The sequence below is a fragment of the Gossypium arboreum genome, chromosome 3 (assembly GCF_025698485.1).
Source record: "Gossypium arboreum isolate Shixiya-1 chromosome 3, ASM2569848v2, whole genome shotgun sequence".
NCBI lineage: Eukaryota > Viridiplantae > Streptophyta > Magnoliopsida > Malvales > Malvaceae > Gossypium > Gossypium arboreum.
In genome coordinates, this window is record NC_069072.1 from 139,159,483 (window position 1) to 139,186,510 (window position 27,028).

A 27,028-nucleotide genomic window follows, 5' to 3' on the forward strand; every position below is an offset into this window, starting at 1 on the left:
GATGAGTCCTAATAGATGTAATTGTTTGGACTGACAATACATCAGATAGGACGAAACATAAATGATATCATCTCACTAGCATTGTATAGTTTATGAAAAAGAAACATGCTCATGAGTCGTTCGTCCAGGACGAATGATTTCTGTTACTATTTGTTAGTAATAGTCTTTTCCATATTAGAAGATGTAGTGGTTACCATGAGATAAAGAATCATATTGGTTAAACAATATATTAAGAGAGAGTAAAATCATAAATTGTTTTCGTAATGGTATATACTAAGAGAGAGTTAAGTCATGTTACTTTTAGTAGATCGACTCCATGACTAAATAATATTATAATTAAGAGACAAAAAGTTGAAACTTAATTATAAATTATTTTAACCCTAACTGTATATGTCCAATCGATCCATTCGCTAGCTCAACACATCACTCTGTGAATTGCTTTTAGAATCGGTAAGTTGAATTTAATGAAAAAGACTAAAAGATAGATACATTCCATGGATTACTATCTATAGTAAATACATTAATTAATTTAATTTCTTTAAATTATTATTTGATTAATTGTAACTAATTGAGTTTAGAGTGTAAATTAAATTAAATTATTTTCTTATAAATTAAATTATTTGATTAATTAGAATGAGACAATTAAATTTATTTTTTTATAAATTTTAATATGATATAACCTCATGATTTTAAAGAAACTAAGATTGGCTTCAAAAAATATTTTAATTAATTAATTAAATTTATTTTAATTAATTAATATTTCAAGAATAAAAACTAATTATTAAATTAAAAAAATGGATAATACATATAATCATACCCAATCCATAACAAAATATCTATAAACCCATCAAAAGCAACTAAAACCTCATTGTATGCCACCCACCATATGAACTACTTATGGAAGTCAATTTTTCTATTAAAATATTATAAAATTTAGTGAATTTTTTTTTCAAAAATAGATTTTATCTTTCGTGAGAAGTTAAAATTTGACTAGATTTCTTTTCCCTCATCTCATAGAGGTTAAAGTTTTCTATAACAAACCAAATTTTATAAGATTTATTGCTATAGATAACACAGTTTTAATATAAAAAAATTTAAATTTTACTATGCAAAAAACCACATTTTCTGAACCAAATTTTCAAACAAATTTTAACATTATATTCGCTAAAAAGAAGAGGTTGGAAGTAGATTGCTTAACCGACTTGCGGGAAAACGTTCATCAAACAAGCTATAACTTAGCCCACGACACTGGCTGCGATGAACTTTTCGTTTCAGCAACCCAGCCACAGGCGCATCAAATTTTTTCTAATCTATTACTTCATTATTCCATCTGTCCTCTTCTCTTGCCTTGTGCTTCCATGTATGCCCGTTTCTCTTCAGTTTTTTTTTTTTTTTTTGCTGGCCGTAACAAATTATTTCTGTCCACGAAATAAATTCAATGGACAGACAGTGTTAGATAAAAATCCTCTATAGCAAGCAGTTGAGCTTGGCAAATTCAATGACAGTCAATTAGATGTATCAATTATGAGCAACAAAACATAAGGTGGTTGGAGATGAACGAAATAAATAACTTGTCCTTTTTATAGTCATCACAAGTCAAAGTTGAAGTCCAAGTCTGATTCCATCTATGAATTTTAATGAGTTCGGGCTGAGCCCACTCAAACAAACAACAGTTGATGGATCGGATGCCAATTGCCCAACTATCGAGTATCCAATGATGGACAATACATTACGCAACAGATTTTCTTTTTCGTTTGCGTGCGTCTCGTTGTCAGTCAAACAGATAAACAATGTACAAAGGGTAAGGTTGGGCACAACAGCGACAACATAAAGTTAACACGCAAAAGTTGCATCCGATTCATATAGAATAGAATAAAAATACAAGACATGATCAAAGACGAAAACCAAGCCAGGGTACCAATTATCATCATCATTCTTCCACTTCATTTCTTTCACTGCCCTTCTCCGACTCCTCCAAAACCGGAGGTATACAGTCCACTTTGTATCGAAGGGCCTGTCCAACCAACCAGATTTAGATCAATACTAACTTTTAGATGCTTAGTAAGAGTAGTCGGATTTCCTTTGGATTATTGAATAAGGATACCAACCTGTTAATAATTTCTCTTATAATCCATCAATAATACCATTTCTAGGTCATACTAAGCCATAATATAATAAACACAATTCCAATTATCAAACAGAACTACACAAACAACTATAGAGAGAGTGTGTTACACATCAGCTTTCATAGGTTTTACTCAAATGCATAGAAGAGTTTCTAGTTTTCAAAAGCTTTCAAAGAGTGGGTTATGCATCAAATCAAGCAGCAGAAATGTAACACTGAGGAGAAACTCCAGTCCTCAAGTACCACTACTTACCTTCTTGAAAAAGGCTGAATATGAATTATCCCAGATGAGTTTGTAGTTTCCAGCCATGCATGTGCTGAAGTTTCCCTACACATAACGGAAGAATTATAAGTGTCATGACAGGTAAACTTAACACTTTATAGCCAGGGCAGTAACCCAATAACTTACTTGATCTGACTCATAGCGCCGGTAAGGTAATATTAGCTGAAGAATAATCAGTGATGCCCCCAACGAGATACAGGAAGAAGAAAAATAATTAAGAAACAGGTTAGCACAGAGATTTGAAAGATACAAATAAGAGAGAGGGGGACAACCAAAAAGGAAAAAAAGAAGAAGCTAAATTTTACTGGAAAAAGGAAAGCCACAATTGCAATTCAAGAAAATAAACCAGAGTGTCATCGAGCAACAAAGGAACAATATTTCTCCAACTTACTGTTTTTTCCCCACCATTATTTGTGTACTCCACACTAAATCCAATATCCTGCCACAAATAATGTAAAGTTCAACAGAGCAAAAAGTAATCCACCACATTTATATTCTATATAATAGCATAATGAAACTTGAATGCATTGAAGGGGAGTAACATGCAGTAAGAAGGGAGGGTATGATGAGAGATTTTTTAAAATTTCTTATGGATAATTTCAAGTTTTTATTAGTTTTGAGTAGTTGAGATACTTCTTACACTAGAAATTTCTTCTTGGAGAAATTTCCTACCATGCGTGGAAGAGTAAAAACCTTGCCACATGTTTAATGAGTTTTGGATAAAAAATTGTTTATAACATTAAAAGAACTACAATTTAAAATAAAGGAAGAAAAAATTATCATACATATACAATTATTTTATATTTGTAACCAAAAGACGTTAACATATGTAGTTTACATTTTGCTCAGCTACTACTTGACATGTGATATTCTTTTTCTGACCTTGTATATATTAATTTAAGGCATTATTTACCTTCCATAGTATATTTTATTATATATTTTAAAATCTAGGAAAAATCAAGAGATAAAAAATTTTAAAACAAATATAGAGGAGAGAGAATAGCAAAATGAGTGCTAAAATAAATAATTAAAAACTTATTTTGGAAAAAATAAATTATATATAAGTTTTTAACACAAGTAAAACTATTACAATGGTAATAAAATCTAGGAGCATTTAAATAACTAAAATTATATTTTGGAAAAAAATTATATATATAACTTTAAAACACAAGCAAAACTTTTACAATGGTAATAAGAGCTAGGAACATTTAAATAATTATAATTATTTATTCAATTTCCAGTTTTAGTTATAGTTTTAGTTATTTTTTGAAACTTCTAAGAAATCCTTTGAGTAGGATTCCCATCAGCAACTTATTATTCACTTTTTAATATTATGTCTAGAATATTAATATCTTAGTGAAACCTATTATTGTTTAGAATTTTTATTAAATTGATATTAACATGTTTTAATGCATAAAAATTAAAACCATTTTCAAATATTTTAAAATAAACATTTAATAAAAATTAAACCTGCAACAACATGGGAGTTATTTTCTATTATTAGTTAACAACAAATGCATAATGTCTTTAAAGATATTCAACCACCACACTACTTTATTTATGATGATATCACAAAATCATATTGAAAATCACTAGTAAGCTAGCTAAATGCTTCCTTAAAGGTTCAAGAGAAAATAGTGGCAATACCATGCTCATCTTGCCCTGCACCAATGAGAAATCCCAGGCAATATATGAGTTTATTGACTCCACTGTCAATGAAACCTAGAAGACAATGCATAGAAAAGCAAAAAAACAAAAAAGGAGAGAATTAAGCAATTTCTCAACATTCTTTGCCTCATATTTTTTTTTTTCAAAAAGCAAAAGAATATCAGCTCATTTACCAAAAATCCATTCCTGAAGTTTGATTTGATTTCAAACAAGTCACAAGCAGTTACAATTAGAGACATTGTGTTTCACTACCCTCAATGACAGATTGATTGGGTCATTATAAATTCAAGTGGCCGGTCAACTGTGGTGCAGGAGCTTTATTTATTTTATAATATTTTATTATTTCAGCTTTAGTTATTAAATATTAGATATATTATAGACGGATAAGATTATTAGTTATTTTTAGGGTTTTAAATCTAAGGTTAGGAATAAAGTTTTATTAGCAAGAAAACCTAGCAACTTTATGTGCAAGAAAGCTTAGTACAAATAAGTTGTAGACTTTACAACAAGCATTGTTCTTATTATTTCTTTGAACTAATATCTATGAAGCACCAACATGATTCTTCCCCTCTCGTATCAGTGTCGTATGGGTGTCCAACATGACATGCCAGAATACGTCAAAAGAAAAAAAGAAGTTGGACATGGTCAAGACACCAATGTCCCAAAATGGACACGGATGGACACGGACAAACTACGGGCCGACGAGGAGATGAAGCAGCACTTCCAGTGGCTGAAAGAAAGGAGAAAGTGTCGGGGGTTATTTTTTGGTTTATTAAACTCACCACTTTTTTTTCAATTTTTTTATCAAGTTGTTTTTAGCTGATAGGTTTTGCTTTTTTTAGGGGGTGGGCTTTGGTTATTTATTATAATATATTTGGATTATATGGCCCAAACTATACTTCAAGTTTTAGAAACTACTAGAAATAACATTTAATTTATAGAAATTTTAACTTAAAATATCTTAATTAATTAACATTAAATTAGATTAACATATGCTACTATTATTTTAATAAGATGGTGGTAAATAACTGAAGTATTTTCACATAAAATTTGTAACTGTATCCTCCCTTTTTAAAATTATCATGTCACTAGGTCCGTATCATGTCGTGCCCATATAGCGTGCCCTTGTTCGTGCTCCATAGACTTCAATAAACTACAGGTTTTTTCATACCCCAAGTTTTCTGAAGTTCCAACTTCTTTGTACTCTTTTTTCAGTCCTAATTCTACTAATTTATTGTTGTCTTTCTCTACACCACAAGGTTTTGGTATCAAAGCTTAATTAGATCCTAGGGTTTGAAATAGAATTTGCTTTAAGCCATGATTGGACATGCTAAAGGTCAAGGAATAGGAAATCAGGGTCAAGGGATAGATTTGGCTGCAATACGATGTGCAATTGAAGAATTATCGCCTGCAATGTATGGTAGGCCGTGACCAGAACCAGCAGAAGCCCAAATGGCGATTCCAGAAGGTTGTTCTTTTGATATATCTTAAGGATTCTTGCTGATGAATCTGGTTTTGGCAATGAAGAAAACCCACTTCTATCATGCCGGCCCCGCAAATTGCAAGTACAAGGTGGATTGGAGTAGTAGTTGGAGCACGCCCTTGAATTAAACGGGGAAGAATTAAGATCGAAGTTACTGATTTTCATGGTAAGATGCATATGGAAGATTATTTGGATTGAGAAGCTTGTTTGGAGAATTACTTCAGATGGAAAACTATGGTGGAGGCTGGGAAAGTGTGGCTTGTGAAACTAAAATTGATAGGCATTGTGCCTTAATGGTGGACAGTTGAAAAGCAATGTTCACGCCAAGGTAAGCCTAAAATCAGCACGTGGGAACACATGAAAGCAAAATTGCGCAAGCAACTCCAACCAGTTGATTATGCAACGGAGTTCTATGAGAAGCTCCACTCGGTTAAGGCAAAAGGGATTGTCCTAGGGGCGGGGTATACTTTTGAATTTAAAATCTTTCTATTTGGGTCGTGTTGAATGAGAGTAATGAGCAGGTTATATCTCATCATCTAGCAGGGTTAAACCAATCTATCAAGGATGAGATGGGAGAGCTTCAACTATTCAACCTTGAAAATGCATGACAACATGCTTTAATGGCTGAAAGCATGTTTAGAGATATGATGCAAGAAAACCAATGTCTAGAAGGATTGCTGGAGTAGCAAAAAAGGGAATTGGAGTTGTTCAAGGTGTTAAAAGTAAACAAACCGCCTTTAAAAATAATTGTGAGTCTTCTTTTATGATTTGTGGGGGTGTTGGATATATGGCAAATCTTGAGAGGAGTGAGAAAGGGAAGGCTTTAGTGATATTTGGGGCTGAAAATCGCCAAAATGTTCCAAAACTATAAGCAATTCCCAGATTCATTGTTTTACTTGTGGCAAAAAAGGCCACAATTCTCATTATTGTCCTGAACGAAGGATAAACTTAACTGAGATGGAAGAGCAAGAGGGTGTTATATAATACCCTATTTATAATGAGTATACTAAAGAGAATGAAGAAATTGATGTATATTTTAGGGGAAGTCTTTGATTGTTCATAGAGTGTTGACAACAACAACATAAGGTGAAGAAAAAGATTGGAGGCGACCAACATTTTTCAAACTAAAGTGTATTGCAATAAAAAGGTTTGTGATTTGGTTATTGATGGAGATAGCATAGAGAATGTTATTCTGAAAGAGATGGTAGATAAGTTGCCTATAGAAAAGCATCCTTGTTGTCTTTGCTAATGGTATCAAACCAGATTTGGAGAGATTTTGTACCATTAGAGAATGGCCTACGCTGCATAATTTTAAAGAAGTTCAAAGCTAACATGGGTTGGCTTCATTTTAAAGGAGGTTTATCAAGAATTTCAACATTGTTTCAAGTCCTATTACTGAATGTTTGAAGATGGACAGCTTCAATTTGGTGCAACCCAGAAGGCCTTTGAAGTGGTTAAAGTTTTGATGACAAAAGCACATGTTCTTGCACTTCTATTGAGAAGTTATTTGTCATCAAATATAATACATCTCAGGTAGGAATTAGGGTTGTTCTTAGCCATGCAGCCATTGAATTTTTTAGGGAGAAGCTATCAAATGCTTAACATATTCGACCTGTAATCTAGAGCTTTATGCTTAGGTAACGTTGTTCAACATTGGGAGCATTACTTGTCTTATTGAGAATTTGTGGTTTAATCAGATTATCAAGCGTTGCAAATTTTGAGTTCAAAAGAAAGGCTCAAGGATCGTCATACTAAGTAGAGTTCCTATCTTAATGTGTTTAACTTCTAAGTGATAAACAAGACCGGTGAGACTAATGTTGTGGCAAATGCGCTTAGTAGACAATCTTCACTACTAATGGCAGTGAGTACTAAAGTGATGGGTTCTGAAGAATTTGGGAATCAATACAAAACTGACCCGTATTTTGGTGAGTTGGAAGGTTAACTAAGCATGAACAATTGTCCTATTGATTACATGATGGGTATGTGTTTAGAGCAATCATTTGTGCATTCTGGAAGGTTCTTTACATGAACAACTTATGAGGGAATTTCATAGAAGTTGCTTGGAAGGCACCTTAGAAGAGGTAAGACCAGGAAATTATTGATGGATCAATATTTTGTGCCAAGAATGTATACGGATGTGGATAGGTTGGTGAAAAGATGTCTTCTTTGTCAATTTAGCAAGGGTACTTCACAAAATACAGGGTTGTACACTCCGCTACCTATGCCAAAAGTGTCATGGACTCATTTGAGCCTGGATTTTGTGGAAAACCAAAGACAACAAAGTGTTTTGATTCAATCTTTGTTGTGGTGGATCTCTATTCAAAGATGGCAAATTCCTTGTTCTAAAACTTCTGATGCTACTCATATTGCTGAGTTGTTTTTCAAGGACATGGTAAGACTACTTGGCATTCCTACATCTATGATTTCTGATAGGGATGAAATTTGTAAGACATTTTTGGAGGATTTTGTGGGAGAAAATGGGAACCCGATTGAAATTTCCTAGCACTTTTCATCCACAAATAGATGGGCAAATAGAGGCTGTTAACCAAAGTTTAGGAAATAGACTTAGGTGTCTTGTTTGGAATCATGTGAAGAGTTAGGATTTGGTTATTCCTCAAGATGAGTTTACATGCAACTCTATGAATAGAACAATTAAAATACACCTTTTGAAGCTACTTATGGACTTAAACCTCAACCGATTGAAATTTTCTAGCACTTTTCATCCAGAAATAAATGGGAAAATAGAGGATGTTAAGTTTAGGAAATATGCTTAGGTGTCTGGTTTGGAATCATGTAAAGAGTTAGGATTTGGTTAGTCCTCAAGATGAGTTTACATTCAACTCTGTAAATAGAACAATTAAGAAGACACCTTTTAAAGCTACTTACGGACTCAAACCTCAACCAATTGAAATTTTCTAGCACTTTTCATCCACAAACAGATGGGCAAATAGAGGCTGTTAACCAAAGTTTAGGAAATATGCGTAGGTGTCCTGTTTGGAATCATGTGAAGAGTTAGGATTTGGTTATTCCTCAAGATGAGTTTACATACAACCCTTGGATTAGAACAATTATGAAGATACCTTTTGAAGCTACTTATGGACTCAAACCTCAACATGTGCTTTAGTTCCTTTGTCTCTTGGAACTAGGGTGAGTGCTGACAGAAGCTTTTGCTGATATATATGGCAAGCTCATCAAGAGATGATGACTGCCATGAAAGCAAGCAAAAGTGTTATGCTAATTATATAAAGAAACTTGAGGTTTTTTATACCCTAAGTTTTCTAGAATTCCAACTTCTACTCGTTTTTCAGTCCTAATTCTGCTAATTTATTGTTATTTTCATCCTAGACGACATTAAACTGAGAATTTGTAACGAATATGTCACAACCTCAGGGAATATGCTGTTATCATTATTTTCTACTATCACCAGTATCTCAAGGCAGGCCCAATGACCCCCAAGACCAAGCAATAGTGGTCATAGAAACGTTAACACTTAACAGTTATGAAGTCTGTAGTTATTGCATTTGCAATTTGATTTGTAAAAGTTACAAACCATGGTCAAAATACAATAAACACTAGTTGATTTGATGTAATCTATAAAGATTATTTAAACTTGAAGATGCAAGGAAGCTTGTTTTAATGGCTGAAATGCAATTGGCATGCAATGGTGTATAGATATACGTAGGTAAGAAATTATTTTGCAGGATAAGAGACTTCAAGGCCTTCGTAATGATCAAACCACTCAGATGTTATAGGTGAGGGCAACATCTAACAAGGCAAATTGGGAGAGTGGCAAAAGGAAGAATGGAGCAACTTATGGAGTTCAAAACAGTTCTAGATTGGTACATGTAAAGCTAGAAAAAGGTCATTGATGTCATTTTTAGCCTTGGTGATAGAGCAAATACCTCCTACAGTCCACAAAGAGGGGTAATCTTGTAAATGTAGAAAGGATTAAAAAGGAATTAGACTAGCTTAAGATGATTATGAAAACAATGCGGACATTGATATGTTTATCCAATCGAAGGAGACTCATTAGCGATTTAAAGAATTCAAAGAGACAAAAAGCAGTTGTAGAACAAGTATAAGATGGGAGGGAACATGGCATTTTTAAAACTTGCGTTGTTCAAGAAAAAGTGCATGATGTGATTACTAACAGCGTCGAGTATGGAAAAGGATATTTCGAAGTGTTGAAGAAGTCAGACCTGCTAATAGACAAGCACCCTTGTGCATACAGATTTGAGTAGCTTAAAAAGGAAAGTGAGTTTAGTTGACAATCTAACTTAGTCTCCTTTTGCAGGATGTGATATCAACACAAATGACACACAAACAGGCTTACGGTACTACCAACCTAGCATAGATAGATTAGGTCAGGTAATCAGATGTAGAGATGAAACTGCTTTAAGAACAAACCTCATAACTTTTCCCAGCAGGAACAGTTATCTCCTTGTATTCGTCATTTTTCCTGAAAAATAGAAAACCAAAAGAAAAAAACTATTTAAACTGGAAAAACCACCACCAAGTTGAGGCAGAAACGTGGATGCTTACCTCATTTCTAACATACTGGCATCCTCTGCTGAAATAAAGAATGGCGAATTTGCAAAGACCTCACTGATAGATGTATATGTAAATAAATAAGCAGATAGTTCACTAGAGTTGAATAATAATGCAAACAGCTTATACTTTTGTAGTGATGGAGACCGCTTTCATAGTTAAACCATCAATGGGATACCTAAAATTGCTTAAACAGTCATTTCATTTTTGTGGTCAGTTCGTATAATTACTATTGACACAAAGTAGGAGTTTAGGACCAAATCTGATAAATTTTTGTTTTGATAAGGTAGATATACATAACGTATGCAGTCCAAGAATTTTTTCAGACATACCCAAGCAAAGTTGTGCAAGTAACAAGATTGTAATTTGTAAAGCAAGTTCATTCAACAGATAAGCAATCAGTTTAATATTATGGTTTAAGACTGTTTCAGCAGAATGAACTCAAATGAGCAAAAGCATGGTCATTTTTTATGGCCACAAGAAAGATAGCTAAATGAAAGGAAATAAAGAGTTGACGGATCTGCTAAAACAAAACCCAGAAGGCAAGTAAGCTAACTGAGAAAACACCAATTGTTAGACCTATCTCCCAAACAGAAGTCTATCACCAAAACTATTCGAACCGCATAAAGAAACTATTATAAGGCGAAAAAATATTAACATTGTCATTATTGTTGATATAAAAACAGCATCATCAACAAGAACAATGTCATGTACAATCCATATAAATCAAGAAAGAAACATACCTTATAAAGTTAATGAACCTCTGAAGCTCGGTGGTGTAAACATCAACCGCTTCTTCCAAGACTGAAATCTGAAGCCTATTTCTGAAGAAATGATATGGTAGAAAATCAGCCAGAAAAAAGTATACTACTACCAGCTAGATGCTATAAACATAGTTCTTGCTGTATGACAACAACGACGACAACAACAATAGTAATTAAATAGACATAGGAAAAAGGATATCTCACAGTTTAAAAGCTTCAAATCTCAGCCATGCTAATGAAAGAAAGAGACGGATAAAAAGCACCATCCTTGTAAGGCTATACAAAGGGGGTCCATAGCGTTGCCGCTGCTCTTCCATGGGCCTATTTAGAAGAAGATACTATATTTCAATAAAGCTCTCCAGGAACTGCTAAACAGTCACCTCTAAAACTTCTAATTATTCTAATAGGCAGACACGTAACTATTAATGTATCAATATGGAAGGACTGATAAAAATGAAAAGCACTTACCCATCATCATCATTTATTTGCCGAATAAAATCCAACAAAACCTTCACAGAGGTTTAGAGGGTGGAAGAAGATGTTAGAACACTAGACAGAAGTATTATGCTTAGAAATACAAAATTTTCCTCATCAGTCAAAATTTTCATATGCAACTGTGCAAGTTCGCATAGAGGGTGCAACTCAGTGTAATTAGTATGTTTATCTACTTAAGCAATTCTGCACATTAAGCACTAACAACATGACTAAGAACAGATGAGTGAGCTAGAAGATATTCAGATGAAGGCTTGCATTGAAGAGCTTTTAATACATTTGAAATAAAGGACAGAAGGAAACAGTTTATGAGTCGTCAAACAATTAAAGCAATATAATATCATCAGCAGGAAACAGGATAAACTGCATGGTTGAAAGCTCAGATTAAATAGGACAACTAACAGCATGTCTTGTTCAAAGAATGGAATAAGATACAAATGAGAAATATTTTATAAGGAACTACACTAAAGGAGAGAGGCATTTTTCCATTTGGTTCAAAGAACGGGAATAGAGTAGTAGAGTAGTAATACTATGATTATCATATCTGTTTGAAAGGAATAAGATCAAGGAATATAAAAATAATTGAAGCTGTCAATTAAAATAATGCCTACTTTAACTATATTGCATCAAGTAGGTTGAAAAAATGACCATATGAGGAATCCAATGTGGTAATCAGAATTAACAGCAGCAGTGAAATCTAAGAGTTTGCATCTGATTCCTGGGCATACATATCCACAGCCAGATCTAGTAGCTATGTTGTTTTTTTTGTTTTGGGGGGGGGGGGGGGAAGCAGAGTTGGACATGGAAATCACCAATGAAGCCTTTAAAATTCAAGTGACATAATATAAAAGAAAAGGTCAGGAAAAATTATACAAATAACGGTGTTACTATTATCTTGCTGCTTCTGCAGAATAGCCATTTATGAACCAAACAAAGAATTGCTCTTCAACTTATCAGATCGCAACAGCTAAATAGAACAAGACAATGTAGACAAACCTGTGGAACTCCAACCAAGTACTTTACAAGGGTTTTATAGACACCTGTTGCAGAACCAAGTTGCACTAGCTGTCTCCTCCTGATATGGTATTTCATAAATACAGCATCAGACTCTTCATTCATTACACATTAAAACTTGCAAATGGAAAACAAAGGAGGCTCACCGATCCATTTGTTGCTTCCATAGCAAAGAATATCGATCACGTATGCTTCCACCAGAATTAATTAGAGCATCTACCTCTGCTTGCTTATTCCTTTCTGATCTCTCCTTTTGTTGTCTGATTAGTGTTCCTCGAAAATCTTGAGGCATGTAGGTCATAACTGCAACCCAGAGAAATTGCATCAGTTGATCATATAATATCTACTCAACATACATGTCATATCTGTAGGTCAACAAGACAAATACTTGTTTGTAGCACACACTGATTAATAAAATTTCTGCCCCTTGCAAAACATAGACAATACCTACAGATGTGAAGATTTAAACTTTAAAGCTATTGGATGCAAAATACATAATTATATAAAGAAGCAAGTCAAGGTTATCAACCCCTTGACAAAGCAAAATTATGATTACATAATGCAGGTCATTACCCCTCTCCCCCAACACACACACACAAAAAAAAAAAAAAAAAAAAAAGCATTAAACCACATATTTAGGAGCTTTGGTGACGGTGCCCTCCAAAGCTGTTCTTTTGCATTCCTCCAACAAGAGCCAAAATGCTTTTTTTTTTTTTTTTAAAAAAATCGAGAAAAAGATTAACTCTATCATTATTTTCTTGTTTGGGAACAAAATTTCAGATTGGTTTGAATCTTCTGAGAACTAAATTAAATCATGCACACACCTACTGCAAAAATAAAAATGGAAGGACAAGCATTTAGAAGGCTCTCCTTGCCTCTGCCAAGAAAAACAGATCTTGGAAAGGTCCTTTATAGGCACCATCACACAAATAGAAATGCCAAAAGAAACAACTTCTACTCCCCACATCAGGGAAAAATAACATGAGTAATCAATTAATAGCAATCTCCCCAATCCACTCCCAGAAAGCACAACACTTCTAGAAATTCACTGAGAATCAGCAAGTTCACATATATTAGTCTGACAGAATTTTTTATTTCACCTGACCAATATTAAACCTCAAAAGAACACTGATGTGAATAATAAAATAGCATCACTCCTTGTGATGCCCAGATGTAAAAATGAGAAAAATAATTTAAGTAGCAGTGAGTAAAACATTTAGGCACTTATTTTTAGGTTAAATGAACCTATGAAACATATATACTACAAAAGCCCATCATCTACCACCCCAGACATGACCTGGACGCAAGAGTGAAAGGACTCAGCTGAAGTCATTGTTCACGGAAAGGAAGACAAAAGAAAACAAGAGAGAAGTGCTAGGAATTGGTTGACTTCTGGTGCTTAGATCAGGGATGAAAACTTGAATGATGTTTCAAGGAAGTAGCAACACCACTGCATTTGTGAAGATAGAGAAATGAGTTTCTTATTCTGTGGAAATAAACTATAAAATTGGGCAAGGTCAAGTTAACTTTTAATTGAAAGATTCATAAGTTTATTCTAGTACAGTTTCTAAGCCTATAAAGACACTGGACCAGATTCATTAATTTGTAATGAAAATAGTTTTTTGAATGAATTTATATGATTTGAGAGACCTTTAACTGTATTTCAGTTTATTTTAATTCAAAATTAATGAAATTATAAATAATCATTATATAAGACACTTTATTTTCATATTACTAAACTTTCAATCTGTAACTCTGTTCATACTATGGTACCAATACTCATTGTCCCTAACCCTGCTTCCAGTTGTCAAAATATAGGCAATAGGATGGAACAGAACTAAAGAATAGAGGAAATATATAATAAAAAAGCTTAGAAGAAATGGAAACAACTTTCTCATCCAATAGGACCTTATTAAGCTTTCCACTTCTTTGTCCTCTCTTAGCTATCCTCTTCATGATCTAGAATCTTAAAAACAACTCAAATAATCAATTGAGCTCACACAACACAAAACAAAATTTTCTTCATATTACAAACAGTTCAAATATTCATGGTGTCAGTACATCTGCTAGAGATCTCATTTACCCTAACATGGGACTAATCTTCTATGGAAAAAGAAAAAATCTGAACTTTCACGACCACATCGTACCTACAACCAATCACTAAAATAAAACATTCCCCTTAGAAACTCGTTAAACCAATTATAGCCATTGGTATAGCAAACCACTTGTCCATCAAACAATTGCAGCAGCAACCAGCTAACGTCATGATCATCTATGCATAAGGTACTACAACTTTAAGAACACTTTGAATATATGAAGAGCAATAATCTAGCACTATACAGCAACTCATTTCTCAACAGGTTAATAGCTACAAGTCTTCCCAATTTACCAGCAGAAAATAATAGTGTTATCCAAATAATTTAGTCCAAATAAAAACACCTAGAAAATTCCTCAACTTAGTAAATAAATATGAAAGAGTAACATTTTGAATAGCTCTTCACCATTTTAACTACTTTACTTTTGGTATCTAACATAATTACAAGAAAGTTACAGAATTAGAAATTAGCATTGCTACTCAGTAAGAAGTATCAGAAAAAGCTTTGGAACAAAATTTCCTTTGAAATATAATAACTCGGATACAATGCTTACACCCACATAAACAAACCATACATTTTTACATTCACAATTATAGACATGCAAACAGAGTGCAAACCTAAGGAATTTAGGTTCATGCAAGCATCTATGAATTCACAAACAAGCAGAGTGGACCTGTGTTGAATACACGTTCTGAGTTTCTGGATTGGAAAGACTCCAATATCGTCAGAGTTGCCTGAAATTTATCCTTGAGCTGCCCAAGAGTAGTAGCAAATTCTGCAACCTCAGCCGTTGATGACTGCTGAAGCTGATGAAGCAGGAGTGTGATTATAAATTAACAGAAGTGTTATTCTCACGATAAGAAATCTTGCGTACAAGTCAATTTCGAGGAACTTAGAAATGACAAAAAAATATATAAAATAAAAAGTATATGCATATCCAAAACCAAAGGGGGGAGCAGATAGGAAAATTTTATGTTTCTTACCACAGATGGCCAGTGAGGTCTTTCAAGTAAAAACAAAATTTCTTCAATATTTTCTCTATTTTTCCACATGTTCTCATCCATTTTATGCGGAGGCTGAGTATCTGCTTCTTGTATTAATAAGCTTTCACCTAGAGCATCAAAGGAGAGAGAAAATGGCAAAAACATAATTGCTCCATTGGAATTGAATCGATGTCATCTTATCATAATTTTCCCATAGGAAGAAAACCAAACCCTGTGATTTCATTTATGGTATATATAAGCAATTAGGTTATGGTTTTGCTTTTGCCTTTGCTTTAGAACATATTTCAGAAAGAAGCAAGCACGCTAGGAAATAACACAAAGGCAAGCAGGTAGAAGAGGAAGCAAATATTTTTAACAAGCATTCTTCGTTTCAGAGATAAATATTTAATTATTAGTTAAATAAATCCCCGAATAAATTTCGGGTCATTGATTCTGTTTGTAACCCCAAATAGAAACAAGTCCTACGACTTTTACTTGCTTTCATTATTTTTCTTCTAAATTTCTAATCCTAAGACTAAGGCAAAAATACAGGGAAGTGATGATAATAGCAATAGCTAATAACTCTAACATAAACTAAACATTAAAAACCTTGAGTTGGAGGAAAGCCTTGGATCAAATCCTGGATGAAAGACCGAATCTGAGAGGAAAGACGAGACACGTCGTCTGGGAGTGGATCGAATGGGTACTTTTCGTAATAAGAAGCGAGAAACGCCCTTGTTATGGGCACCAGACCCCCCGTTGAAGCCATTTTTTTCTAAATTACTAGTATTTCTGAAAACTGCAAATTGTATTGGCTAGGAATATAGGATCAAAGAAGGCTTAAGAAAACTGTATTTTTGCTGGATCTAAACGGAAACCATCTTCTTCGACAGAGATTAACAGGCAAGCAAATTTCCAAGCTGCCAATCATAGGTTGGGTGGGTCGACTCGACGGGTCCTTTTCCTTTTTAGTTTTCTTCATGTAGGATCCGAATATATTATTTTTAATAATTATTATTGATAAAGGAGGAATTAATTGATTACAATAAACAAAAATGCTTAAAAGTTAATTAAAATACTTTTACTGAATTAAGATGATCATATATTTTTATGTAATCAAATGATTTATTTATCACCAAGTAAGCATTTCTCAGAAAAAATCTGAGAGCTTTATTATAATGAGGTGAATTTATTTATTCAAAACAAACAGTTAAATTTTAGGAATTTTGTTATTCTAAATCTCAAATATCTTTCTAAAATTCTCTCAATAAATGGACTAAAAATGAAATTTAACATTTTATAAAAATAGTAAATACATACTTTTGGTACATGAACTTCATTTTAATATTTAAATTAGTATTTAAAGTTTTTAGCCGAGTTAAGTATTTAAATTTGACCTTAATGTTCAATTTGATCCTTAAATATTTTTGGTCTAAACTTGAACTTAGTTTTATAGTCCTAATTTAGAAAAAAATTTAAGTACTAATTTAAAAAAACAAGTTTAGTTACCTAATTAAAATAAAATAATTTTTATGTATTAAGCTAAACATTAAAACCACAAAACCACAAAAACCTTAGGAAACAATTTAAACATTAGAATGAAGTTGAATAACCAAAATTACCCTAAAAGGATCACACGTATGAACAAAAGGGGGCCTTCCATATAAGGTTTTGTTTTTTTTTGAACGAACCATAGTTATTTAGATTTTTCGCCCAGGGTCTCAATATATCTAGCGTCTGGATTGAATATATGCCAGAGGATTTAGTTTTGTGGTTTCGAGGATAGTGCTACCACTTTTATTCCCTTCTTCGCTGCGCGGCGGCTGCTGCTACTGTATCTGTTCGCCTTCAGCATTGGGCTTGGTTTCTTAAGTAAGCATTTTCTTTTTATTCGTCTTTACTATTGTCCCTATACACTCGTTGATTTTGTTAGACTTTTTTTTTCCTAGGGTTTCTGTGACTTAAAATGAAATATATTTTTCATTAATTTACTTTTCTGTTTCTCTAAGATTATTAGGATTTCCTGCTTTCTGGGTTGAGTACAAAATTCCTCGTGTTCCTAATTCAAATGAAAGAAGGATTCTGACTTGTGCTCATCTTTGCATATTTGATCCTCTGTTTGCCTTTTGCCTTAGTGTAACTTTTGAATCTAGGGTTTTTACATCTAAAAACGAATACAGGATGTAGTTTAAAACACAAAAACTTAGTTTTGAAACGGTGCTTTAGGGTTGGGAATAAGGTTAGAATTTCTTATTCATCTGCCGGTCTTAAAGCTTAGCCAACATGACCTCTCCTCTTGGCCTTTTTTTTTTCAAAAATAATAATATTATTATTCCCTTCGTTGCAGCTGCCTAGGCTTTGTTTTATGATTGGATCAATGGATTCTGGAAATTGTGCCAGCAAATGCAAAGACAATTCTCCCAAGTTAATTAAAAACTCAGATAAAGTTTGCACAGACGAAACTAATAGGGTAATTATTGATCCTTCGGCAACTACTAGACAAGGTAATAAGGAATCTTCTCTAGGGCCTATCACCCCTGATGCGAACAGAGGAATTGGGGAGTTCCCCTATAAATTTAATTCTCCACCCACCGAAGTGAAGAAAGCACAAAATTATCCTCACTTTGATCCTGATACCACCATAAACCAAGAGTCAATGGTTTCTGTCAACCATAGTAGTCCTAGAACCCCAAAGGATGGTATTTTCGACCCATTTGCTCCTGGCCCAGAATGCATGGTGTTTGCTCCTTCCTACAGGAGATATGTTGATGAAATGAGGATAACTGTTGCACGCCGCCTAAATTTTGACATCTCTGTTGGAACTTTGGGTTCTGTAAACCATAGAACTACTGCAGATTCTATTTCAGATGAAGAAATGTTTGAGTCTGTTTATGAAAATCTCTTGGAAGTTATCGTTTCAAACCAAGCTGAGGGTTATCTTACTGAATTTTCAAATATAGAATGTGGTTCTGATGGTAGTAAGACACCCCCTTCAGCTCCTTGCCTAAATGGGGTTTCTGATACTTGCCCTGGTGCTCCTATTAAACTCACGGGGAGATCAAGGGTCATTGATTTGGGGTTCTGCAGAAAGCTTGAATTCTAAAACTACACTTAATGACATGGCAGGGGATCTAATTTGCTCTATTTGTTTCAACCCTAACAGCATGCCTCTAGTTAAAGCTTTTGCTTTTTGCAGATGTCTGACTTCTGAGATAACAGAGTAACATTGTATAGTTATTTTCACTTACAACTATTTTTTCTTCTTTTTGACAATGGATAATGTTGCACAACGCATTGTAGCATGCATATCATTGTTCCAACTATCATGTATCTGGTTCTCTTTGACAGATAATCTTTTATGGTAATCAAGCTTGAAGAAACCTTTTTACTTTAGATGTTTCCCCACCCATTTTTCTGTTATTTTTTGACGTCTAGTAGTTCCTTTTTTTTTTCCTCCATTATTTTGTAATGCCCGAATTGAGATGGTTCTGCAGTCAACACTTATGTACCCCTAACACGTTCAAAGGATAATTTTACATTGAACTATTTAACTGCAAAATATGTGATTCAGTATTCCTTTTCTTGTGTCTACAGATACAAGAAGATATTAAGATGCTAATATCTTAAACCCTAGAATGCAGGGGTTTATATATGGAGAGAGATTAATCATATCATGTATGTTATTGTGACTTGTGGTGTGGTTTTTTATTTTTATTTTTTGGTTTGCTCAGTAATAAATGGTTGATACTTTCTTGATTTTTAGGTTCTATGCATTTGGAAAATATCGAAGTGATTGAAAATGTATAGATATAATCTTAATGTTATATGGTTATTACTTGCATCATAAAACATATCTACTGCGATGTGGATGACTCTTGACTTGCGCACAAAGATTTGTGATCAAAGCGTGCGTAACAATTACCGTAATCAAAGCGTGCGTAACAATTACCGTAATCAAAGCGTGCATAACAATAAGCATTGGGTTTATTTCATTCTTATTCTGCCGCAGGGATATCCCTGTTAAATACCGTTGCGGGATAAGCTATTCCAAGAATATTCCCATCATATCCCATCCTGGTTCAGTATTTTTAGTCCCCGGTTCAGCTGTTATCCTGGTTCAGTATTTTTAGTCCCCGGTTCAGCTGTTTTGGCATTCGGTTCAGATTTTTTATGTGTTTGGACCGGGTTACCTGTCGTATTTATTCCAGCCAAGGATATCCCATTGGCTTGGGTCTATCCTATTGAAGAACATCCCGGTTTTGGTATATCCCATTCTGGGATATCCGGGTTTGGGTTATAGGGATTTGAGGCTTGGGGCCTGGGCTTAGGTTTGGGCTGGTATTTTTGGGCTTTTGTTTCAGTGTTTTGGGCTGTGGATCTCTGGTCAACATATGTGCCCATCTCACAATCTGAACTATAACTTCAAAATTTAAACATTCTTGTACGATTTATATACTTTTAAGCATAAAAACTTTATTTTTGGTGTTCCCATCAACTATCTCAAAGATTAATTAAAGGGGTAAAATGCAATGTTACCCTACTCTTGTTTAATCGGTTTCCTCAAATTAATTCTTAAATTTTACGAATTAACTTCCACTACATCCAAGTTCAAGTCCATTTGCTGTGCTGTGAGTGAACTGGAGAGAGATTAGAAGGGGGAAAATTGCCCCAGGTGGCAATGAAGCGAGAAAGAGGAGCGAGAAAGGAGACTCGAAATCCCTCAAGGCCTATGTCAAGCAGAGGAAGTCACTAACAGAAGACTTCAAATGCCGGGATCTTGAAGTTGAAAATCAGGAACAAATAAGAGAACCGGGAAATGAAAGTAAGGGCAAGCCGGGAAAAGGGTTCTTCGCTTGCTATCTGCCAACCTCTTTCAGCCCTCGTCATAAAAGCCACACCTATATCGGGTCTGATTCTACTGTTCTCTTCCTATATTAATATTTTGCCTCATCCTCACCGTGTTTCTTTCTTATCTCAACATTATGGATGCTAATGCTTCTTTTTTTTTGCTGTCAAAGATTGATATTTTCTTTTTTGGCAAGATATCTTTTCCAATTTTACCTCTTAAGGTTCAGCTTTATGATTCTGTATTTCTCACTCGAGTGTTTTGAATGGTACATGACATGTTCCAAGGCTTTTATTAGGTTCGTATTTACACCCTTTGAGGTTTATCTGAGTAAATTCAATTTTAACTCGATGTTTACTTGGTTATGATCTTTAAATTCAAATTTCGCTTTTTTCCCTTCAAATTTTCCGTGTAGTTTTTTTCTGGTTCATGTTTGATTCGTTACCACTTACCATGAACAAATTGATGCTACTATCTATGTGGCTTATTAAGTCATTTAAATAATATCAGCTTGCTGTTGTTTTCCTTTGATATGAGGTTCTCTAGTAAAAAATTCAAGCTGACCAAACAGTTTTCAGTTTGAACTATTTATCTAACGGCAGTGTTGCCCAATTGCAGATTTACTGTGAACCCACTGCGTCAAATAAGACAGCACAATGGGGAACTAGGGAGGGGTGCTTGGAGGACAAAGAGCCAAAGGCCGTGGGAAATGGTTGTGTGCATATATGATTTTCCAACCAATGTATCTGCTCTTCAGGTCATATATAATATATATTTTATATTTTATATGTAGTCTATAACATGGTTGTATTCGAATCAGTTGCATCACCTTTTGGGCTTAGTAGAAAACTGGCAGGTTATGCTTGAAATGCCATTTATATGACTATGACTTGGTCTGTCTCAGAAGTCTCATCATTTAGCGCTTGTGATTTTCTTGTATACATGCGCTCAGGATCCTAGCTTGCTTGTTGTAACAAGGAATTTTGTTGGGCTCAACAGCTATATTCTACCTTGAGTTTTCATGCATTTGTATCATCTTTTTTATTCTTATGGTATTTGGTTAACTTATTCCAGCGACTGCAGATGAATATCTTCTCACTCTAGATGATATTTGGCTATGGCAGGAAACCTTTAGTTTAGGGGATTTTTTGGGTTCTTATCTACTTTATTGTGAAATTTAATTGTCTTATGTTGTCCATGCTTACTTGATGAAGTGCTACATATAAATGTGTATGTTAAATTGAGCCATAAGGCAACAAGAGATAGAGAATGCCGGATTTTTTTTTAAATGCTGAAAAGGCAGCTTTTTGACACTCGAAGAGACATTCTTGATTGGTGAAGAATGCTTTCAAAATTTAAAATTTTCTGAGCTAATTGATTTTATTATATGTAATACTTCCACTTACTGTTCTGACTCATGGCTTATTACTAATATATAAATGTTTTCTGATGGGTTGATGCCTGCAGTTTGAGTGGGCCTGGCAGCATCCTCAAGAATCAGCGTCTGTGAGGCAAGCAGCTGCAACATTTAAATCCTTCTCTGGTTTCACCAATAAGATAAAACTTAGATCTATAGATCTATAGATGTCGGTCTTGTTCTTCTTTTTATTTGTTTATCGTCTACTATATGTGCTTTATTTTTGGATTGTTTGTTTCCCTCTGTTTAATATTATAGCTTTTGTGTTATTTTCTATTTCTTTTAAATCTTTGCTTAGCAGAATACTAATTGGCTAAAGAAAAAGCATCCGTATGTAAATTGTTTACTGCATCCGTGTTGGCTTGATTTTAGTTCTAGGAACCCGGTGGGAGTTTTGACGCATGTAGAGTTTATTTGGTAGTTTTTCTGGATGGTACTAACATGTCTTTTTAATTCGTTGTGAGTTGTGACATTCTGTTTCTTAGTTTTCTCATAAAGTCTGTACTTTAGTTTCAAAAAAATATTAATAATCTAATTGGGATGCTTGTTGATATTGATAAGAATTGGAGAATTTAACCCTCAACATTTTTACACTATGACAACATTGAAAAAGGAAAACCAATATGTGAATTGATTGTCTGGGTTTATTCTTTTCCTTTGATTAACATAGCCTTGGGAGTTCAAATTAGTCTATAAGATGCACTAATATTTGGACTACCAATTTCTATAATTTAATGGTATGTGGCTTGCAAACTATGTTCAATGCTGCTTTACAATTTGCTACACTTTGATCATGATGACTTTCTTTTCCTTTCAACTTTGCCTGTAACATTCTTGGTATTATTTATTTATGGTTAACTTGAAACATATTTCTTATTGTTTTTTCCTAATCATTCTCTTGTACAGTTCTCTATTGGTTATTTTCTATCAGACTTGGCAATGGTGTTTTGGCATTTCCCAGCTTTAGGAGGTCTGGAGTATGTAAGTAGAGAATCATGCCTGATGTTATTTATATTACTGCTCTGAATTGGTCCCAGTTCCCAGAAGCAATTTGATTTAAAGCATCTGCTTAACCAATAATTGTGTTTCTTCAAAAAGCTTTTGGTATTTTGCTGCTCTCTCCTTGAAATATTGGATCAACTGACATGTTCTTTTTGAAATTGGATGCTTAGGATTTGTTTGGCCTAGATGTTTTATAAAAAACTGTTGTTCAAGTAGATCTCTTTAGTGCTGTAAAAGATAAAATAAAAAATATTTTAAAAAAACCTAAACTTTATTAAACTGAGGGTTTTGTTGATCCAATAGAATGTGGCAAGAAGGTTCGAGGCAGTTCACTCGATGGGCCGAGAGTTGTAAGTGGTAGTAGATAGATTGGTCCCCTCTTGTTATGAGGTTTGAGGGGAGTATTTAAGGGGAACACTTATAAGCCATGTTTTATAAAAAACCAGTATCCCAATTGTTAAGTCAACCATCGGTAAATCGGTATTTATGAATGACTTTAATTAAATAATTCCCTGTGAAACTCTACAATAATTAGTTTAATCGATCTGTCCTTGGGATATGTAGTACTCTTCCTGTCCATAAATAATTGTTTTTAGTTAGTATCTTTCTTGTCTTGTGTATACATTCATGGATTCCTTTCTATCTCTTTTGCAGGTGCAAAATCTATAATAAATAGAAGTTGAAACCGCTTATGGTATTGAAATTTTTGAAAAGATTGGCTCATTTCGTCTCATTCATCTCCATTTTTTTAAAATAATAGATATTTTCTTTCGGTCTCTAGTCTCCTGTCTTTCCATCCGTCCATGGCTCTTTTATTGTTAATCCTGCCATCGCCCTTTTCATTCCTGTTTTATTTTCAGATATATGCTTCTTTTTACTTCTATTTTCAGTGTGTTTTTGTCATGGTTTTTTGTTTTTACCTTTAGAGAATACAGTCATTAAGAAAAAAACCTAAGGTTTTAATTTTTTCTCAAACCCTTCCACAGTATTGTGTCCAATTCAAAACAATGAAGATAGCAGTGGAAGGGTGCATGCATGGAGATCTCGACAAGGTCTACGACACCATTAAATACATCGAAAACACTCGCAACATCAAAATCGACCTCCTCCTTTGTTGTGGTGATTTCCAGGTTCTTTCTCTTACACTCTCACTTTCTCCCTTCAATTTGTTGTTATTATACGAAATTTTTGTCACTTTCTCCCTTCAATTTTCTCCCTTCAACTTATTTTTTTTTTCTTTTGCAACTTAGGCAGTCAGGAATGAAAAAGATATGGATAGCCTTAATGTGCCCCCAGAATATAGGGAGATGAAGTCAGTCTGGAAATACTGTTCGGGTCAAGAGGTTGCCCCAGTTCCCACCATTTTTATCGGTGGAAATCATGAAGCTTCCAATTATTTATGGGAATTGTTAGTCACCCCCTTTTCTTCATATGTCCTAGCTTGGGAATTTTGATTCTTTGATGAAAAGGCCTTTTACCTTCTGCAACTGAAATGTGTGAACTTCAGCTATTATGGGGGATGGGCAGCACCTAATATATACTTCTTGGGGTTTGCTGGGGTTGTGAAGTTTGGCAATATCCGTATCGGTGGACTTTCCGGAATTTACAATGCGCGTAATTGTTGTTTAGGTTGGGTATGAAGTTCTTTTACCTGTCTATTCTATGTTTATTCTGGAGTTCTTTTAATGGTGATTGTTTATTTACTGCAAGCGAGTGTGAAATATGTTATATTAATTCTCTTTTAGGGTGGAGAGTCGAAGCTTTGAAACTGAAATGAATTAGCTTTTCCTTGAGCAGGACACCATGAAAGGCCATCTTATAATGACAATACTATCAGGTCTGTGTATCATGTCCGGGAGTACGATGTTCACAAGCTCATGTAGCTAGAGGAACTGATTGATATTTTCCTTTCACTCGATTGGCCGCTCAGCATCACTGATTATGGGAACTGGCAACAACTTGTTCGCTACAAAAAACATTTCTAAGATGAGGTAATTATATTCAATTGGTGTAAATGCATATATGTGACAAAATGAAAATCTTCATATCAAGCTTATTCAGTTTTCTCGTTGACCATTCCTGTGTATATCAGCTGAATGGGAAGTTGATTATTGATATATCCATGTGGTGAAAATACTCTGATTTTGGTTAAAGATAGAATTATATTCATCTGTGTTACTTAGCCTTACATGAAGGGAAATTGAGTTGTAATCTTTTAAATGAATAGGTTTTGCTTATTGGTTGATGCTTTTTTACTTGTATGTCAGTGGGTATTTTTATGATTTTTTTTTCTGCTTTATAAATCCTGTCATTGCCTTTTCATCTCTGTTTTTAGTTTAATATGTATGCTTCTTTTTACTTCTATTTTCTGTTTGTTTTTTTCATGGTTTTTGCTTTCACCTTTAGAGAATCACTGTTTCATTCCTTTTTGGAAACGATAGATGTTAGTGGTTAGATACCAAAATTGATAATTAAGTACCAAAATGTGAATAAAAATTTAAGTAACAAAAATGTTAAAGAAATATATAGAAATTTAGAAGGCTAAAATGGTGAATAAAGTCATTAAGAAAAAAACCCAAGGTTTTCAGTTTTTCTCAAACCCTACCACAATATTGTGTCCAAAATACTCGCAACATGGAGATCTCGAAGGGTGCATGCTTGGTGATCTCGACAAGGTCTATGAGACCATTAAATACATCAAAATACTCTCTCTCACACTCTCACTTTCTCCCTTCAATTTGCTGTTTTTATATGAAAATTTGTCACTTTCCAAATACTCATTTTTTATATGAACTTAATTTTTTTTTTCCCTTTGCAACTTAGGCAGTCAGGAATGAAAGAGATATGGATAGCCTCAATGTGCCTCCAAAATATAGGGAGATGAAGTCATTCTGGATATACTATTCAGGTGAGGAGGTTGCCCCAGTTCCCACCATTTTTATTGGTGGAAATCATGAAGCTTCCAATTATTTATGGGAATTGTAAGTCACCCCCTTTTCTTCATATGTTCTAGCTTGGGGATTTTGATTTACAATTATTTGTGGGAATTGTAAGTCACCCCCTTTTCAAAGCTGAAATGGTCAAGCAACTATCAAAATCCCAAGCTATAACATATGAAGAAAAGGAACTCTTGTTGACCATTTCTGGTTGCTTGTTGGTTGAAACTTATTTCCTAGATCCAGCAAGGAACTCTTGGAAGCAAGCCTGTTGCTCAGCTGCTCGAAAAACTCTAGCCATCATATTGGTTTTCAGCTCACTTGCACTGTAAATTCACCGCTCTTGTTGAACATGAAGAGGGTGCTCAAGTGACCAAATTTCTTGCACTCGATAAATGCCTTCCAGGGCTCAAGTTCTTGCAGGTATGTATCATAAGTTTTGACCATTTCATATAGGTTCTTTCTTTTGGTCTTTGCTGGAAGCTAATAAATGAATTCTTTCTCTGATCTTTTAGATTGTTGATATTGAATCTGATCCAGGACCTTATGAGGTTCATTATGATGAAGAATGGCTGGCAATAGCACGAAAATTCTGTCTTTCCTTTGACCTTCTGATGTGCAGAATTTGGGTGTGTGTATATATGACATTTTTGTTTTGACCATGACACTTATCTCGCTCCTTCTTTCTTTTTCGGTGGGATGGACTAATATTTTATTTGAAAATGTTCAATTTTCTATTTTTGCAAGCACTATTACTCTACAAGAACTAGTGAGCTGACAACTGCTGTTGGAATATGTAGGAGAACACAGCTCGACATGCAAGATTGTCGTCAATGGGTTAAGAGCAGGATGGAAAACAGAAGAGCCAAACCTTGTGAATTTTCTCAAACAGCTCCACCTCACAAGTCCTCTGATTCAGTTTCAAACGCTACTTTTTCTAGTAAATAATACGGTGATATTTTGATGCTTTTCCTTCTTTGAGGTGCTAAAAGTATCTCCATTAATGGTTCTATCTTTTGGTTTTAAGAAACTCACCATATATGTTTGCATATTTATGCTACTTATCACTATCATGATTAGGGCATCTCGATATTACTGTCACAGTCGTTACAAAAAACTATCCTTCGTTTTTTATCTTCTTTTAGCTCAATTAATTGTTGGTTAGCGAATGCATTCTTTGTTATTTAGATTTGCTACTAGAATATTCATGACTTCTGCAATTTGTTTTTGCTCGATTTCCTTTTTAATTATTAAAATTTTCTCACATTGTGTAGGATCTCCCCGTAATCCTCAGACTCTTATCTTTCCAAATTTGCTTGAAACAATTGTCGGCATGTGATAGGCCAGTTTAGGATTATTCCAGTTCAGGAA

At 34.2% G+C, this 27,028-nt stretch overlaps 2 protein-coding genes and 1 pseudogene across 2 annotated transcripts; 2 read left to right on the forward strand and 1 right to left on the reverse strand.

The window, feature by feature from the left end:
• Positions 1–1,602: 1,602 nt before the first annotated feature.
• On the reverse strand, positions 1,603–16,550 carry LOC108476065 (uncharacterized). The gene is made up of 15 exons (XM_017778132.2): positions 16,066–16,550; positions 15,457–15,584; positions 15,147–15,279; positions 12,524–12,680; positions 12,360–12,438; positions 11,340–11,380; positions 11,076–11,192; positions 10,851–10,931; positions 10,102–10,164; positions 9,967–10,018; positions 4,056–4,130; positions 2,800–2,847; positions 2,535–2,570; positions 2,379–2,453; positions 1,603–2,014 (listed from the first exon to the last, which is right to left on the reverse strand). The coding sequence occupies exons 1-15, from the start codon at positions 16,223–16,225 to the stop codon at positions 1,931–1,933; spliced, it is 1,329 nt and encodes a 442-aa protein (XP_017633621.1). The 5' UTR covers positions 16,226–16,550; the 3' UTR covers positions 1,603–1,930.
• A 488-nt stretch (positions 16,551–17,038) lies between these two features.
• LOC108475594 (uncharacterized) lies at positions 17,039–19,015 on the forward strand. Its single transcript, XM_017777578.2, has 2 exons — positions 17,039–17,328; positions 17,804–19,015. Exon 2 carries the CDS (start codon positions 17,822–17,824, stop codon positions 18,557–18,559), a length of 738 nt encoding a protein of 245 aa, XP_017633067.1. The 5' UTR covers positions 17,039–17,328; positions 17,804–17,821; the 3' UTR covers positions 18,560–19,015.
• An 865-nt stretch (positions 19,016–19,880) lies between these two features.
• On the forward strand, positions 19,881–26,826 carry LOC108475595 (lariat debranching enzyme-like; annotated as a pseudogene).
• The last annotated feature ends 202 nt before the right edge of the window (positions 26,827–27,028 follow it).